Source organism: Dermacentor albipictus, chromosome 1, assembly GCF_038994185.2.
Source record: "Dermacentor albipictus isolate Rhodes 1998 colony chromosome 1, USDA_Dalb.pri_finalv2, whole genome shotgun sequence".
In the NCBI taxonomy this organism is placed as follows: Eukaryota; Metazoa; Arthropoda; class Arachnida; order Ixodida; family Ixodidae; genus Dermacentor; species Dermacentor albipictus.
Genome location: NC_091821.1, coordinates 426,372,169 through 426,387,118, shown reverse-complemented (window position 1 = coordinate 426,387,118; position 14,950 = coordinate 426,372,169). Strand labels below are relative to the sequence as shown.

Genomic DNA, 14,950 nt, shown 5'->3' with positions numbered 1-14,950 from the left:
CAACATAGTTACATGTACAGTACAGTAGAATTTACAGCTACCTTGGATCTCCAGATAAGCAGAAAGTTACTTATCAAGAAAGAGCTCAAGCAAGGAGACACAATCTCTCCAATGTTATTCACTGCATGCTCAGAAGTATTCAAGCTGCTATACTGGGAAAGCTTTGCAGTGATGATAAACGGTGAACATCTCAGCAACCTTCGGTTTGCAGATGTTATTTTCCTGTTCAGCAACACTGGGAAAGAATTAAAACAAATGATTGAGGATCTAAACCGCTAATGTCTAAGAGGAGGGTGGAATATTAATATGCAGAAGACAAATATATAATGTTCAATAGCACATCAATACGTACATCACTTGTTCTGGCCGTGTGGTCGGACCCACGCAAACAAGGATCAAGACTCCGCCAGGCTACAAGAAGCATTACGCAGCACGGACCTGGCGGAACAGCTATGGGCCGTCCAGCGAGCCCACGATGCGGCCAGGGAGTTACAACTCCCGGTCCCAACGTGGGAGTAGCCCGCTCTATGGGACCTTGCGTCCCGTAGCTCGCAGGGCCTCTCATTAAAGTTATTCAATCCAATATTCAATAGCCCGACAAGGGAACAAGAATCCAGGACCGCCTGACAGCCTCTAAAGTTTGCTCAGGAGTACGCTTGCATGGGCCCATTACTCACAGGGGACCCTGATCACGACAAGGAAATTTACAGAAGAATAAAAATGGGTTGACTTACACACGGCACGCTTTAACAAATCCTGACTGGGACCCCACTACTGTAGTTGAAAAAGAAAGAAGTCTGCCATCATTGCATTCTACAGGTGCTATAATATGGGGCAAAAACTTGGAGGTTAACAAAGAATCTCGAGAACAAGTTAAGAACCACGAAATGAGCGCTGGAAGGAGACATTTTAGGCGCAATGTTAAGAGACATGAAGCCAGCCATGTGGTTTAGAAAGCAAGCGGGGATAGCCAATATTCTAGTTCACATTAAGAGTACAAGGTGCAAACTGGGCAGGCCATGTAATGCGTAGGGTAAATAACCGGCGGACCATTAAAGTTACAGAATGGTTGCCATGGGAAAGGCAGAGTAGTCGAGAACGGCAGAAACCTAGGTGGGCTGATGAAATTAAGAAGTTAGCTGCAAGTTAAAGCATATCAAAAACTTTTACTTGATGACCCACTGTAGTTGTTAAGCGGCTATGGTGTTGCGCTGCTAAGCACGAGGTCGCGGGAGCAAATCCCGGCCGCGGCGGCCGCATTTCGATGAGGCGAAATGCAAAAAACACCCTTGTCTCGTGCAGCAGAGGCAAGCCATAGATCCCCAAGTGGCCAAAATTATTCCGAAGCCTCCTACAATGCGGCGTGCTTCATAGTGAAATCGGGGTTTCGGCACGTAAAAGCTCCAGAATTCAAATTCAATTCCTTGATTTCATGGATGCTAGCAGAAGGAATTGCAATTCCATATAGGTGCGAAACCGGATATGAGTGCATCAGGATCATGCGGTAACAAGCCTTAAAATTAAATATCTGGTAAAAGTCACGTCTCTAAAAGAAAAAAAAAACCTAGAAAGCCTTGCGGCGACTAGGCGTTAGTGACTGAAAACACAGGCTATGTGAATCCGATTATGACCAGTAGCAATGACTGTTCGCTACGTTTGGTTTTTTACTTTTTAAAATTTTTCTGTGACAAGCACAACTTAAGCGCGGGTCACCTACCAATATCGCTACGTATATAGCTGCATGCTCAAGCAAGTGCGCCTGCTGGGTCACGTGGCACCACGGGGTGCCACATGGGCTCAGTTCACCATGTGCCGCAACGATACCGGCTTTGGTACCGCGTGGCGGTAAAGTCGGCGCCCTTCGTGCGAGCGTGTTTTAAATGAGGCATTGTTAACCGTTTTAAATACCTTGTTGTTATCTGCCCGTTATTAGATCAAACATAAAATTTACTTTAGTGGCCTAATGGCAAAAATTAAAGCTTATTTAGCGAATCTTAGTTGCCTAGACTCGTAAATAACTCGACTGGAAGTTTTCTTTCGTCGACCCTTGTTGCTAACCTTCACCTGAAACATGCACTAGGCTACTGAATAACTCGACAAGAACTTGTCTTTTGTCGACTCTTGTTGCCAACCTTGTCCTAAAACATGCAATTGCCGGTCTGCAATGACCTAGTTTTACTAACTCTAAACGGTCGTCACCGATATAGCCGGTTCGAAAGACACACAATTCGTCCATATATAGTTGGTCTACTGCCCTTTGAAAAAGTTCAACAAGAGTTTTAAAGCGGTACGTAGTCATATGCTACTTTAAGGAACTGTCTGTAGACTGTCTATTGACTGTTTGGACAGTTTAGAGAAAGGTTATGCCGGCTGGCTGAAATTTCAACTCATGAAATTGAGTAAACTAAAGTGACGAGAGTAGGTTATCAAACGACGCAATGAGTAGCTTACTGCTTAGATATCGTAGCAAATTGATAATATGGAACTTCCGCTGAAGTTTAGGACACATGGAAAAGAACGTAAATTCTACTACGAGAGGCAGTGATGAATACTCTAAAAACAGTAATGATATCTCATGATTGGAAGTTGTTCGTGGAATTGGAATTGTTCGTGTGCGACACATTGCAAACGAACACACACACACGCGCGCACACACATGCGCATGCGTGCGGTTTGCACCTTGCATTCACAAATTTTGTGCTAGTTTTCTCAGGCCTATACCACTAGAAGCATGCAGCTCATAGTGTTTTTGTGCGACACGCAGTATAGTATAAATTGGTATAAAGCGCACCTCCGGAAGACCTCCGTAGGTGCTTCTCTTGGCCGGAGGCGCGACGTCGGCGATATAGAGGCAGGCGCAGTTGGCAGCAACACCCACAAAGAGACCGCAAGCTACCCGGCCGACCAGTACCATGCTGACACTGCTTCCCAAGGCCATGCATATCCAGGAGCTGATTAGGCCGGCTGAAGAGAGCAACATACTTGTTCTGTAGCCGACCATATGCAGCACCAAGCCTGAAAAAGGACGCGATGTTGTAAGAAATTCGAAGTGATTGTGTTTAGTTACTTTTGTTTCTGAAGTGTGCAATTGAAGTGTACGCGAAGTCTGTGGACAATAACTCTATTTTAAAAAAATGATCTGATGTGCCCAATGTAAAGGCACATAGCCGTGTTTCGTTTTCCTGTCGTGTGCACTCATTCCAATATAATTAGCCACAGAAGGTTCTGTATATAAGTGTGATAAATGTGTGCACAAATTAGGCCGGTGGTTTTCTAAGGCACTTTACTTTTTGCTTCAACTACAGGAAACATCTCAGCTGTCCCAAGTTCCAACCAGCCCTGTTTTCTGCATATGCACTTTCTGACGAGCCAGCCATACGCGCTGTAGTACTGGCGCGGCTGCCGGTGTTCCTCTGAGGATTGAGTAACTCGCGTGTCCATTAACGTTGTTAAAGCGTTTATGAAAGCGCTGCAGGCAGTTGTTTATGTGGAAAACTTGTAGGCTGTCCAATTTTGATCGCCTTTGTTTTTAAGAATCTTGAAAATCACTCATAATTCGAGATATTTATCCTCGAATTTCAACGCTTAATCCAGGAACTGTCGAAACTGAGCGTCCTATGCAGCTACATCAGACGGAAACACCCTGCGATGAAGTGTGTGACCAAGTTTGAGTGATATCATGTAGCGCGGCAGATAGTGATATGGAACGTCGCAGACGATGCTCGCCAAGCAAAACGTGCTGTTCAGTATCTGCCGTGACTAACCGCGTCGTTCAGTTTCAAAGTTCGTCGCGTATTTCTTCACGGGCTGTTTCCGTCTTGAATGATAGTGGGGCCTCTTTTTTTTTTTTTTTGAGAGAGCTCACTGCGCGCTTGGTTTATATATTGCTTAGATTGCATGTCACAATTAGATGTTGAATTTTGGAAACGAGGTCGGACTTTAACGTTAAATAAAACGAGGGTGCTTAGAACGTGGCTGCCTACCAATTTTTTATTTGAACTGCCCCAGGTTAAAATAAAAATGTAACAATTTTAAATAATTAGACTTCTGAGTCTCACAATGTTAGCAGCAGAGGATGTCATTTTTAGAGGCAGAGAAGAACTTATCCGCAAGAACTTTACGGTAACTACGCTCACACGATTTTATGAAATCCCGCATCTGCATGACTCATTGCCACACACAGCACTACAGTTGAAGCGCTATACAGAAGCCACAGGGGAAGGTGAGAATCACGTGATTCAAGTTCCTATTTTGCCTTTCCAGTGCCATTTCACGGCCGCATTTCGGAAAAATGCAAGGTGTTAAATTCAAACATTTTCATAGTCTTAGGACCCTTCTCTATTTGCAGCGTTCCAAATCCCGAGGAAGGACAAGGCTTAGCTGTTTGATCTGTATCGACGAAAATTGTTAAACGCCCTTTTTCATATTTCATAGTTCAAACTCGCCGTTGATGAACAGGCTACATCTTTATACTTTGCACTTTGAAGCTGTACGAAGCACAGATACACCAAAAACCCTTGCACGGCAAAACACCCTGAAACCGCGAAGGGCAACGTTACGCTATGCACCACGCATGACCTGCGCACAGTGTGTATGCTTATGAATCAAAGCACGATACGCCACTGCATATGCAGGAGCGCATTTGTAGGTCACAATGATACTTTTTAACATGACACAGTTCAAACAGGTGAGGAGCAGCACATCTAGCTTGTGAAGCTCATGGATGCGTAATGAAATGCGCAGCAACGAAGGAACAAATGCATAAATTAGGCACAGAATAACCTTGCCACCTCGACTAAGGTCATCGCCGCGGGCAGCAAAAGCAAGTGGTAATGTCTGGGGGAAGTGAGCGAGAGAGATTAGATTGTTTGCAGCTCCAATGCTCACCCGAGGACAGAGCGCCCATGATGGCTCCCAGGAAGAGGCTGTCGGCGATCCACCTGTTCTGAGGCGGCACACGCGGCAGGTCGTACCAGGACTGGCGTTCAATGGACGCCATGGCAGCCGAGGCGAACCCGAGTGCGGTGCCCGCGGCCAGGGTGCCATAGCATGCGACCAGCATCGCGTTCACGTGGTGGCCGCACGGAAGCATGCTGTCCGGGTCGCTGACCGGCGTTGCACCTTTGGCCGGGGGCCGCATCCGCCGCAGCGCCTCCATTGCGGCATTGTAGGGGGGCGACGGCAGGTCATCGGGTGAGCTGAATTGCGCGGGTGCAGTGCTGCTGTGTCGTGAAGACACCGTCTCGCGGCTGTGCCTCGACGAGCTGGGCCTCGACGAGCTGCGAAGAGGAGAGTGCCTGAATTCCTGGTCTGGCCATTGAGGCCGAAAGCACGTAATGCAGGTATTACGCGCCCAGGTGGTCATATATTTACGATTCACTGGCATTCACGTAATGTAAGTACTAACGCTAAATTATCATCTCATTGCCCCCGTCTTAGTGCATAAGTGACGGCGGCTTTTGTCTTGCAAGCAGGAGACCTATGTGTTCTTCACTTAGCAGATGGTACTATAGATGTAACAAGTTGTCCTAAAGACGTCAATTCTTGCGAAAGTGTAGTTATACAGCGTAAAATTTCGTTGAATTAACCTCATGGATATCTGCGCTGCAGTCTCACTGAGTTCACCAGGGATGGCACATTTATTTATGCATTGAACCCGGATACGATTGTTTCTATATATCGGTATATGATGTACACCAGTCAATGAGACCATGGAAAGGTCAATGAAATTAAGGACAAGGGCTAAGAAATTTGCCAGGGGTTTCTCGCTTTTATCTGTCGAACAAGCAGTGACATCTAGAGTGGAGCCACGTATATGTTGGTATTTTGTTTGCCGGTTTTGGCGGTGAAACGAGCAATGTTCATTTCTCTGACTGACTCTATCTAACCAATAAACGAGTGTGCAAGCGATGTTGATATTTCGTCTCTTACAAAAGGACATGCGTATACAAGCGTAGGCTCAGGCGCCTATCAAAATAGTCGTGCGAGTACCGATGCGGCTAGGTGCATGTGCATTTTCACACCGATTCCATACATCCCATTTAGACTTCAAAGTGTGATGCCGACGAGACAATTTCAAACCAAGAAACTGGAACATCAGCTTTCCCCCCCTGCTCTGCCCCCCTGCTGGACAAGGTGGCATTCTGTAGGAGTACTCCCGTACAAAAAAAATTCTTGAGAAGGCATTGAAATATTGTTGGTCAATGTTGAGTTTTTTATTGAGGAATTATTGAGAGTATGTTGGAGAATTGTTGGGTTGAGTGTTGAGCACTCTTGAATATTGGCCACTGAAATCGAATTGAAACACCATTGGGTATCTCAATGTTGAATAATTGTTAAGTTACCATTGAAAGTCCATTGTGCTTAGACGGCCCGTTGTGTTCGTTTTGTTGAATGGTTGTTGAGTTACCATTGATACTGCGTTGAACTAACGTTGTGGTAGTTCTGTTGACCTGTTGAGTTATTATTGCCACAGCATTGAAAAGCATATCGTGCCACAGTTGAGATGCCATTGAGATTTCAGAAGTCGCCATTGAAATATGATTGACGTTTCGTTGGGCTAGTGTATTTTTATTCATATATTGAAATTGCTTCGCTGTTCACACTAGCATGCCCCGGTGCCTGCTCATAACTTTCCCAAACACAAACAAAATCAAAGGAGAGACTGATCAACTTGAAGTACCTTTATTTACACTAAAGATGTGTGCACGTGAAATATTGACAGTACATAAGGCACCACTACATCGAACCTGGAGAGACAGGCTCGTACCTACAGCACTATAGCAGTGTAAATACATCTGAAAAAACCTATACATATGAATCCAATCAAAACGATCATTGTGCTCTTCACTTTCGACTTGTTTATGACTAGAAGGCAAAGCGACTCAAAAGACAGGGCTTAAGCATACCCTTGCAACAACCAACTTTGAACACATGAACACTTGGAGCTGCTTGCATGTGAATACACAAAAGACATCTGAATATGTTACATTAAAATGTTGCGCACACTAACACATCACAGGAAGAGCTACGGCTGACTGTGAGAAGGCAAAGTAACCAACTTGAAACGAATGACTTCACGTAAATATATACAACCTTTAGCACACGTCTTTCACCGTGATTAAAATTTAATGAAGTACCAAAGTAGACTTGCCTGAGCTTTGTCTTCGAGATATATATATTTTCATGTTGCCCAATTATTTTATAAAATAACATCACTCAACTTAGCTATTATTTGACGAGACATCATTTAGAAAGTTGTCGGGCATGATGAACACCTGAATCGTGTTTCTGACAAGCCAGGATTGCTTTCTTCAGAAATAAACTTGTAAAGCTTTTGTGTAATGAAAGCAGCTTATCTCCCTGGTACAAGTCAAGAACAAACAGTACGCCATTTGATTATGTTAATTTGGGGTACAGAGGAGTTCGTTAGTGGCATTTCCTCAATTTAGTGAGCTCATTTTCAGGTAATATTTCTGGACTTGCACAAAGCTAATTAAAGCACTTTTTGGGGCCTTCTTTCCTATACCCAGCAACTAAGTGCTACCTCAGTCAATAAAGAGATAAGGAAAGGCTAATACCTTGAACGATAAGAGAAAAAATAATTATTTAGCACAGAAAATTGGTAGTAACACATGGCTAACACAATTCCAAACAGCCAAAGAAATGGTCACCTGCACTTTCAGTATCAAGCACCCCAGAAATAGTCTTACAGTACGAGAAAAGGTTCCAATGACTCGACAGCCCGATTGCTGAGACAGTGAAAAACGCAAATATACCATATACGAAACACCAATTACCTCAATTTCACAGATAAAATGTTATTAAAATAGCACCAGAATTTTGCTGCATAAAATATATAAAGGTTGCATAAAAATTGGGACAAAGCAGTAACTGAAAGACACAGGGAGCTACAGCGCACCCATGTTGAAAAAGATTACAAGGAAAATGATATATATGCATATTTAAGTTTACAATTTTCGCTCCAACACATAGAAAAAGAACGCATGCACTTAGAGCATAAAAAGGTTCATGTGCCTGGAGAATGCAGCGCAGTACAAAGAAGCGTCATGAGAACCGAAAAACAGATCTTACTATGAATGCTTGCAACCTACAATCAGGCATGTGCCATGTCATGCCTTGAATGGATGAAATTCATAAATCTTACACACAAAGGAAGTTACCATCACTCTTATTGGCTTCCTGAGGGGACTCCTTGAAATTGAACTAGAAAAATGTACTCAGTGTCAAAAACAAAGAGAAGACCCTATAGCGTTCTTCCTGAAATGAACAGCGCAAATAACTTCATGTATCAATTCTATGGACACTTCGCCAATTCGGTGTACATTTATATTTCACAACCACCCAAACAGAGACGAGAAGGATGAATTAAGGTAGGAACACACATGAACGCTGACTCAAGTAGAAGTTTATTCGTGAAGACGAAGATTTTAAACACACTGGCCAACTTCACAAAGAAAAAGCCATGGGTGCGCAGCATACACAGCCCGGCACAACAAAAAAGGACCGAAATACGTCCTGTAGAATAAACATGTGCGCCAAAAACTAACAAAAACATGAAAACTGAAAAGTTTCTCCTGTAAGCGATAGTAACGAGAAGTACTGTAGCAACTCTTTCCCACTAAGGGTCACAGAAATCCTGTTTATGAATATTTCTTCGTGATCAATAAATAATGCTTCCGTAAGTCCTTTTGTGTTCTGGTCTCTGTGATGAAAGAATCGTTCTTTCTGCTCTATACCGCAACACCAGAGGAGTTCCAGGAGCAATATTTATTGATCACAAACGAAACTATTGCGTAACCAAGTTATCTGTTGCCCTTAGTGGGAAAAAGTTGTTCTCAAATGAGTAATTCCCGTTGGGTAGTATCACTTATCGGACAAATCTTTCGCTTTTTCAATAGATTTGACCGATAGTTCTCGTTTTTCACGCACGTTTAATCTACATGACATGGCTTTTTCATATTTTTTTCTTGTCGCACGTGGTGTTTCTGCCACGCACGCACGGATTTTTACCTTTGCCAAGTTGACCAGTGTGTTTAATACCTTTGTCATCAAAAGCAAACATTTAGTAGAGCTTGCGCTCGTGTGTGCTCCTACCTATTTCGTCCGCCTCTGTTCGTGCTGCTGTTTACAGTACCCACGTATCACTTGGTTAGGCTGGTAAACATTCTCACAAACAAAAGTAAATGCCTCCCCTCAAAAGGTAGCCCATCCTTTACTACTAAACGCCAGAGCAAATCGAAAGTAAGCCTTCACAGCGTCCATGCAGCAGCTGGTACACCACAGGGTAACACAAAATATAGTTGAAAATCCCACTTGATGCGAGCTTGCTAGTGAATCAGCCACATATCAACGGGTGTCTCTTGCACGACGCCAAGGTGCTTTTGGCGTAGAACACTTTAGCATCTGGGAATTTACTGCATACGTAACCTGTGAGAAGGGAATGTGGACAGAAAATGAGATTGCGCGGATTAAGAATCTGCCACGCACTGCACATAACTACGCACGAAATAGAAGTACACACTATACTGACAAGTAAAAATTTGGGACTCTTTACGAGTGCCATCGAGAAAAGGAAAGAATGGGTTGCTACGGTAAATGTTAGCTAAAACACGCACAGCGATGTTTCACAGTGCGGAAAATATTCCCGGCTCTCTCGCAGAACCAAAGACCACGCGACAGTGCATAACCCATACCAAACAGATATCGAATCTTTTGGTAGAAGTCCAGTAGAAGGGATGACCTAAACATACGCCGAGAGCGATGCGAGCGTGAGCGTGCCTGTACGAGTGAAAACATGTACCGCTTCTTTGAAGCTAGCCGCGCACAGGCGTGGCTCCGATCATCCCGCGCGATTTGTGTGCAGAACGTCGCGTACACGCCCTTGCGTTGCGCGGTAGCGTCCGCGCAGTGAGCTAGCTTCATGCACGCGTCATCACCGCGCAAACGGTGCTCGAGTGCGACGCTTTGCTCGAGGCGACAACGAGCCGATTGGCGCTCCTTTCGCTTCTGGAAACAACCCATATTCGGATCGGTCCAACTCAAAGAGGCAGCAGAGAACGGTGGCATGTTTCGGTTATCGCTTATTAAAATTGTACAGTACGTCTTCAACGGCAAACCGCCGCGCTAGATAAAGATGCTTACTGCGGTAGTTTTGGGGGTGATAGACGATAAGGTGAGCCCGTCGGCGGCTGTGTTCTTTGACCACGTCACCACACCTCTGTTCATTTGCGCTGTGTATCCATGTACAGTCACCGCGCGGAAGCTGTGACTAATCGGTTGGCCGTTCTCCGAAAATCCCAGAGAGGCGAAATATATTTCGCGGTGCGCCGCATCATTAGCCGCAACCTAAATCGAGGCGCGCTTAACCGCTACGGCACAAAAGGTGATCACACTAACCGTATGGTATACGATGAGCCACTACGGAAAAAAAAATTCTGATGTTCCACGTGCCAAACCAACGATCTGATTATGAGGCACGTCGTAGTTGGGGGCTCCGTATTAATTTTGACTTCCTGGAAATTTTTACGTGCATACAATGCACAATGCACGAGCGTTTGTGCATTCCGCTCCTTTGGAATGCGGCCGCTGCAGGGATCGTATCCACGACCACGATCCCCAAATTGCCACGGAGGCCGCCATAGTTACGAAATGCGTAAGCGTGAAGTGCAACACTGCCTTCCGGTACGAGTGTGGTACAAGCGTAGCACAGCTGCACACCTGCTGCACGATTATTTGTCGCGGTTCTCCTAAACTCGTAGTGCCTGCCTAAATACCTTGAAAGGCAGCGCGCCTCTCACGTATCGGAACGCGATAACAAGCGCTTAGACGGCATACGTGAGCCCCCCATGAAAAATGACGTGGCCACTGTACAAAATTATCGCTGCGCAGAGAAGCTGATCCTTATGTTCCAATTGTGTTCTCTCATACAAATGAAGGAAACGTTATTAGACATGAACAAATGAAGCAATGCAATTTTACGCACATGGGGCGCCGCTGCCTCTTCGCCTACCATTGTTTCTGTTTCAAACGAAGTGACGGCGGCAGCGAGAGTTAGTATCGCGCGCATTTGCTCCGGGGCATGCGGTTTGCTTCAAGAAAGTGAGCGGTGTGCTTAACATGTCACGCTCGTCAATGTCACAATAGAAAAGAAGGCTACGTGACCAAGAAAACGAGATTACTTACCTATCTTCAGAAGTGCGGCTGCGACTGTTTCGGGGTGCCTTCTCTCCAACAGGCATCATGGCCTCTGCCACGCAACTCATCAAAACCGTCAGGCTCGCACATCAGTAGAAGACTAGTTGTTGGGTGAGCCAACCACTTCACCGGATAAACGTCCCACTTATCGTCGTTAAAGCATTCCACTAAAATGTGCGTCATGATGTCCGAAAAGAAAATACTTTCATCAAGAAGCACGAGGCGTGAACTACCGCACAACTGCAACCGAATAACTGAGTCCGAAAGCCGTTCACAGCTTCACATGGTTTCACTATCGTATTCAGTTATAAAAACCTTTCAAACACAAAATAACGGCACCTAAGAACCACTAATTAATTAGCAATAATTTTTTATCAACTAACCTTCATAAATTAATAAGAACTACCTAATTTATAGCGTAAACAATAAATACTACGACCAAAAAATGCGACTACGAAACTAGCGGTAACCATGTGTACTGTTGCAAAAGTGTGCGCAAAACGAAGCTCGGTTGCGCCCGTTTGCGCGCACACATACACACCCAAACGCTACCTTAACGTTTGTCGCGCCACCTAGAAATAAAAATTACTACTAGTTTTGCTATTTTTACAAAAACAAAGCTTTTAAAATAGTGTGTAGCACCTTTGCAGATGACGAGGTGACAAGTAAGGTACAATAAGAGTCCGTTACCTGTATTTTTTTCATTTCCCTTTGGTTTTCTTAACTGAACATACGAGACCTGCAGGCTTGGGAGAGGACGACCGTTCGGCGAGGCTCAAATAAATCGCGTGCTGCTTGCAAGGCGAGAAACGGGAGCAGCCGCAGATACAGCGATTAGCTGTGATACTGTTGCGGCTGTTGCTGAATCTGAAGCTCTTTGAAGTCAATGGTTATAGCGGCTGCGCGCTGCGATCTCAAAGCGCGTTCATTCTTTGATCTCTAGTACCACGGACATTGGACAAAAAACTATATTTGCTTTACGGACAGAGGGTACGTCGCAGGAAATTCGAAGACCTCACCCGTGTATGTTTGTAGCGTGTGCGCGCTTGCATCCTACGGTTCCCACAGTGCGTCCGATGCTCGAAGGTAGCGTCGTCGCCTGTCGGCACCTGTCTTATCGCCGGCCGCGCTGCCACCGTGTCTACTTTTGGGGAACTCCACATGCGCGTAGTCGCCGTGTTGGCAAGTGAGTTTCGCATTCTTCTGCTCCCCAAAACGTGCTCATTTCGGATCGTACCAATGGTTATGTCATTTAGTGTATGTTAAAACGACGATGGCATTTGTACACCGGCGAAGAAATAAATCGTTATGAACTTGGGCGGTCATGAATCTAGTCTAACGTTGCAGTTTTTACGTAGCGAAAATGGCTACGAAAGTGGGGCGGTCCCGGAGATAGGCGCTTCAAAGCGCCAGCTGTAGCGACAGCACCAGGAAGTGGCACGCGGCGCACACGCCAAGCATTTCAGAGCTCACTGGCTTTCGAATTAGAGGAGTATGCGCGCGCTCGTGGCCTATTGGTTAGAGTACCGGGCTCGACGGCCGACGTTCGATTCCACCCCATCGGTCACACATAATTTTCCATTAATGAAAGCGAGGCGAAAGAAGAACCTACCTGCCGCAAAGTGACAGGAATGAGGTTGGAACGCATCGCAAAACATGTTTGGAATGTCTTCATATGTGAGTCCTAATTATTGTATACTGGACTCAACTGCTACACAACAAAAGAACAACTAGAAAAATCAACACAAATTACCCAATAAATTGTTTATTGAGAACACTCAACGGTAATATTGTTGTGCAAGGGTTGAGTGAACTCAATTGCTCTTGAAAATTTGTTGATGTCAGTTGTTTCAACAATTCCCCAACAATATATCAATGATTAATCAACACTCATTTTTGTACGGGCTGGTGCAAAGCTATGCTTGTCATGGTGTTAGCAGATCATTTGCGGGAACGGCAGCCTGGCGATGCTCGTCGACTTTCTCAGTAGGAATTTATTGGGACACTGCCCTTTTGCAGATAAAAGCACGCGAGCATAAAAAACGGCGACGCAAGGCACTACCAAAGAAAGTAATATTTCAGGCTCTTAGATTGCTTCTGTTATCTGATGCGCGTAGAGCTTGTGCTGTCTTACCCATTCAAGCTATCCTAACTATCCTAGCCTTCTCACCTACTGCATGGTTGCGCTACTGTCTACATAGAAGTAGAAGAAAATCGCCTATGTGTATTTAACGAAACGTTCATTTCCTTCTTTCTGCATGCTGATTAGCTCCAACTTGGGAGAGTAGCTATCACATGTAACCCTGTAGTTTCGCTAGAAGAGCTGCTACATGACAGCGGGAAAGCACGATTGGTTGGCGGTTTGGCCGATACTAGCAAAGCATTATTCGTTGCGCCTAAGATAATCCTCGTTCTTAATAATATAAGAATGATGTTCTTTATTGTAAGAGAGCCATACCATATTTAAAGCGATAAAGACAAAATATCTCCATGCGATAAATTTTGCAAGTGAACTTACTTTGCGTGAAATAATGTTCATAACCTGTTCGTGAAATAAAGTGACTTTGGATTACGTTACACATATCACACACTTAAAGGAAAACAAGCCACGAGTTCATTTAACAGCGCACAGAACAGTACACAAAGAAGAGCCTATCACAAATATCCCCGGACTCTCGTTTAGTTGGGATTTTTCGTTTCGTGCTGTTCTTTATGGCACCGCTCATTGCACGTTGCACCCAGTGCTCCAAGCTTAGTGAAAGAGAAATACATCTTACCCGCTCGATTTCCTTCTCGGCGCCAGGATAGCTGCGGTCAGGGACAACGTTACTCAGCGTTCCTGGTTCTTCTTCCTCTTCTCCTTTCGGGAAGCAGAGAGCTGAGGTTTTCAATTTCTCCGTTTCTCATTTCACGTGCTAACATGAGATACAAAATTGAAAATGTATGTGGTGTATATTGCAAAGAAGTCCAATTTTCACAACATTTCGCTTTTTTTAGAAAGGCATTGTTTTCGGCTAGTTTATAAACCATAACTAATTAATCATTGGTATTTAGAGCAGAATTTCCACTTTCGTACTCGTCATTTATACGATAAGAATACTGCCCTAAATGTTTAGGAGTTATATTTTTCTGATTTTGGTCTGTAAACCAAACATCCACTAATAAATGCGATCGTCACACCATACCGCCGTATTGTGCTGTGTTATTATGTATAGTTGCGCATCTCCAGGCCACGGCGGTCGTATTTCGATGTGGGCGAAGTGCGAAAATAGCCGCGTTAAAGAACCCCAGGCCTTGGTTTTGGCACGTGAAACCCCATAAATTAAGAGTCGTGCATCGCATCATGCCTGCCGGCCTGCAGAGCCCACACGCAACACGCGCAGTACGACGTTATTTTGGGAATTCCTTTCTTTATGCAACGTTGTCAAAGAGAAGGATTCATTCGCCCACAATAAACATAAGAAATTCGGCAACACACTACACTGCTGTGAAAGGTCAAGGCGAAAGCCTGCTGCGCATGTGGTAATGTACCGTCTCGCATCGTCGCGTTGCTGCTTTCGCAGTTCGGCTTGCACGGTTCGTTTTCAACGCTTAGCTGCGGCTTCGCGCTCTCGTATAGCGGGGTCAGGCTCGCGCCAACGACGTTTCTCTTCGACTTTACGTTGTGTCCGCTCAGCAGGGCATTGAAATGTATGCTATCCTGTGTGTTGTATGGGCGATTTCAATGAATGTA

The 14,950-nt window shown here is 44.8% G+C and overlaps 1 protein-coding gene across 3 annotated transcripts in view; it reads right to left on the bottom strand.

Moving 5' to 3' along the window:
- Positions 1-14,059, bottom strand: part of LOC135897316 (solute carrier family 2, facilitated glucose transporter member 8-like) — a 92,444-nt gene extending 78,385 nt beyond the window's left edge. Inside the window, exons 1-3 of one of the 3 annotated variants that reach the window (XM_065425934.1) lie at positions 13,995-14,059; positions 4,888-5,279; positions 2,792-3,015 (exon numbers count right to left, since the gene is read on the bottom strand). In XM_065425934.1, coding sequence (XP_065282006.1) covers positions 2,792-3,015; positions 4,888-5,158 — 495 coding nt within the window. In that variant the 5' untranslated portion in view covers positions 5,159-5,279; positions 13,995-14,059. Of the gene's footprint in view, positions 1-2,791; positions 3,016-4,887; positions 5,280-11,205; positions 11,468-11,600; positions 11,772-13,994 lie in introns of those variants that run through there. The other 2 variants (XM_070532271.1, XM_065425922.2) reach the window with 2 other exon arrangements.
- Between the last annotated feature and the right edge of the window lie 891 nt (positions 14,060-14,950).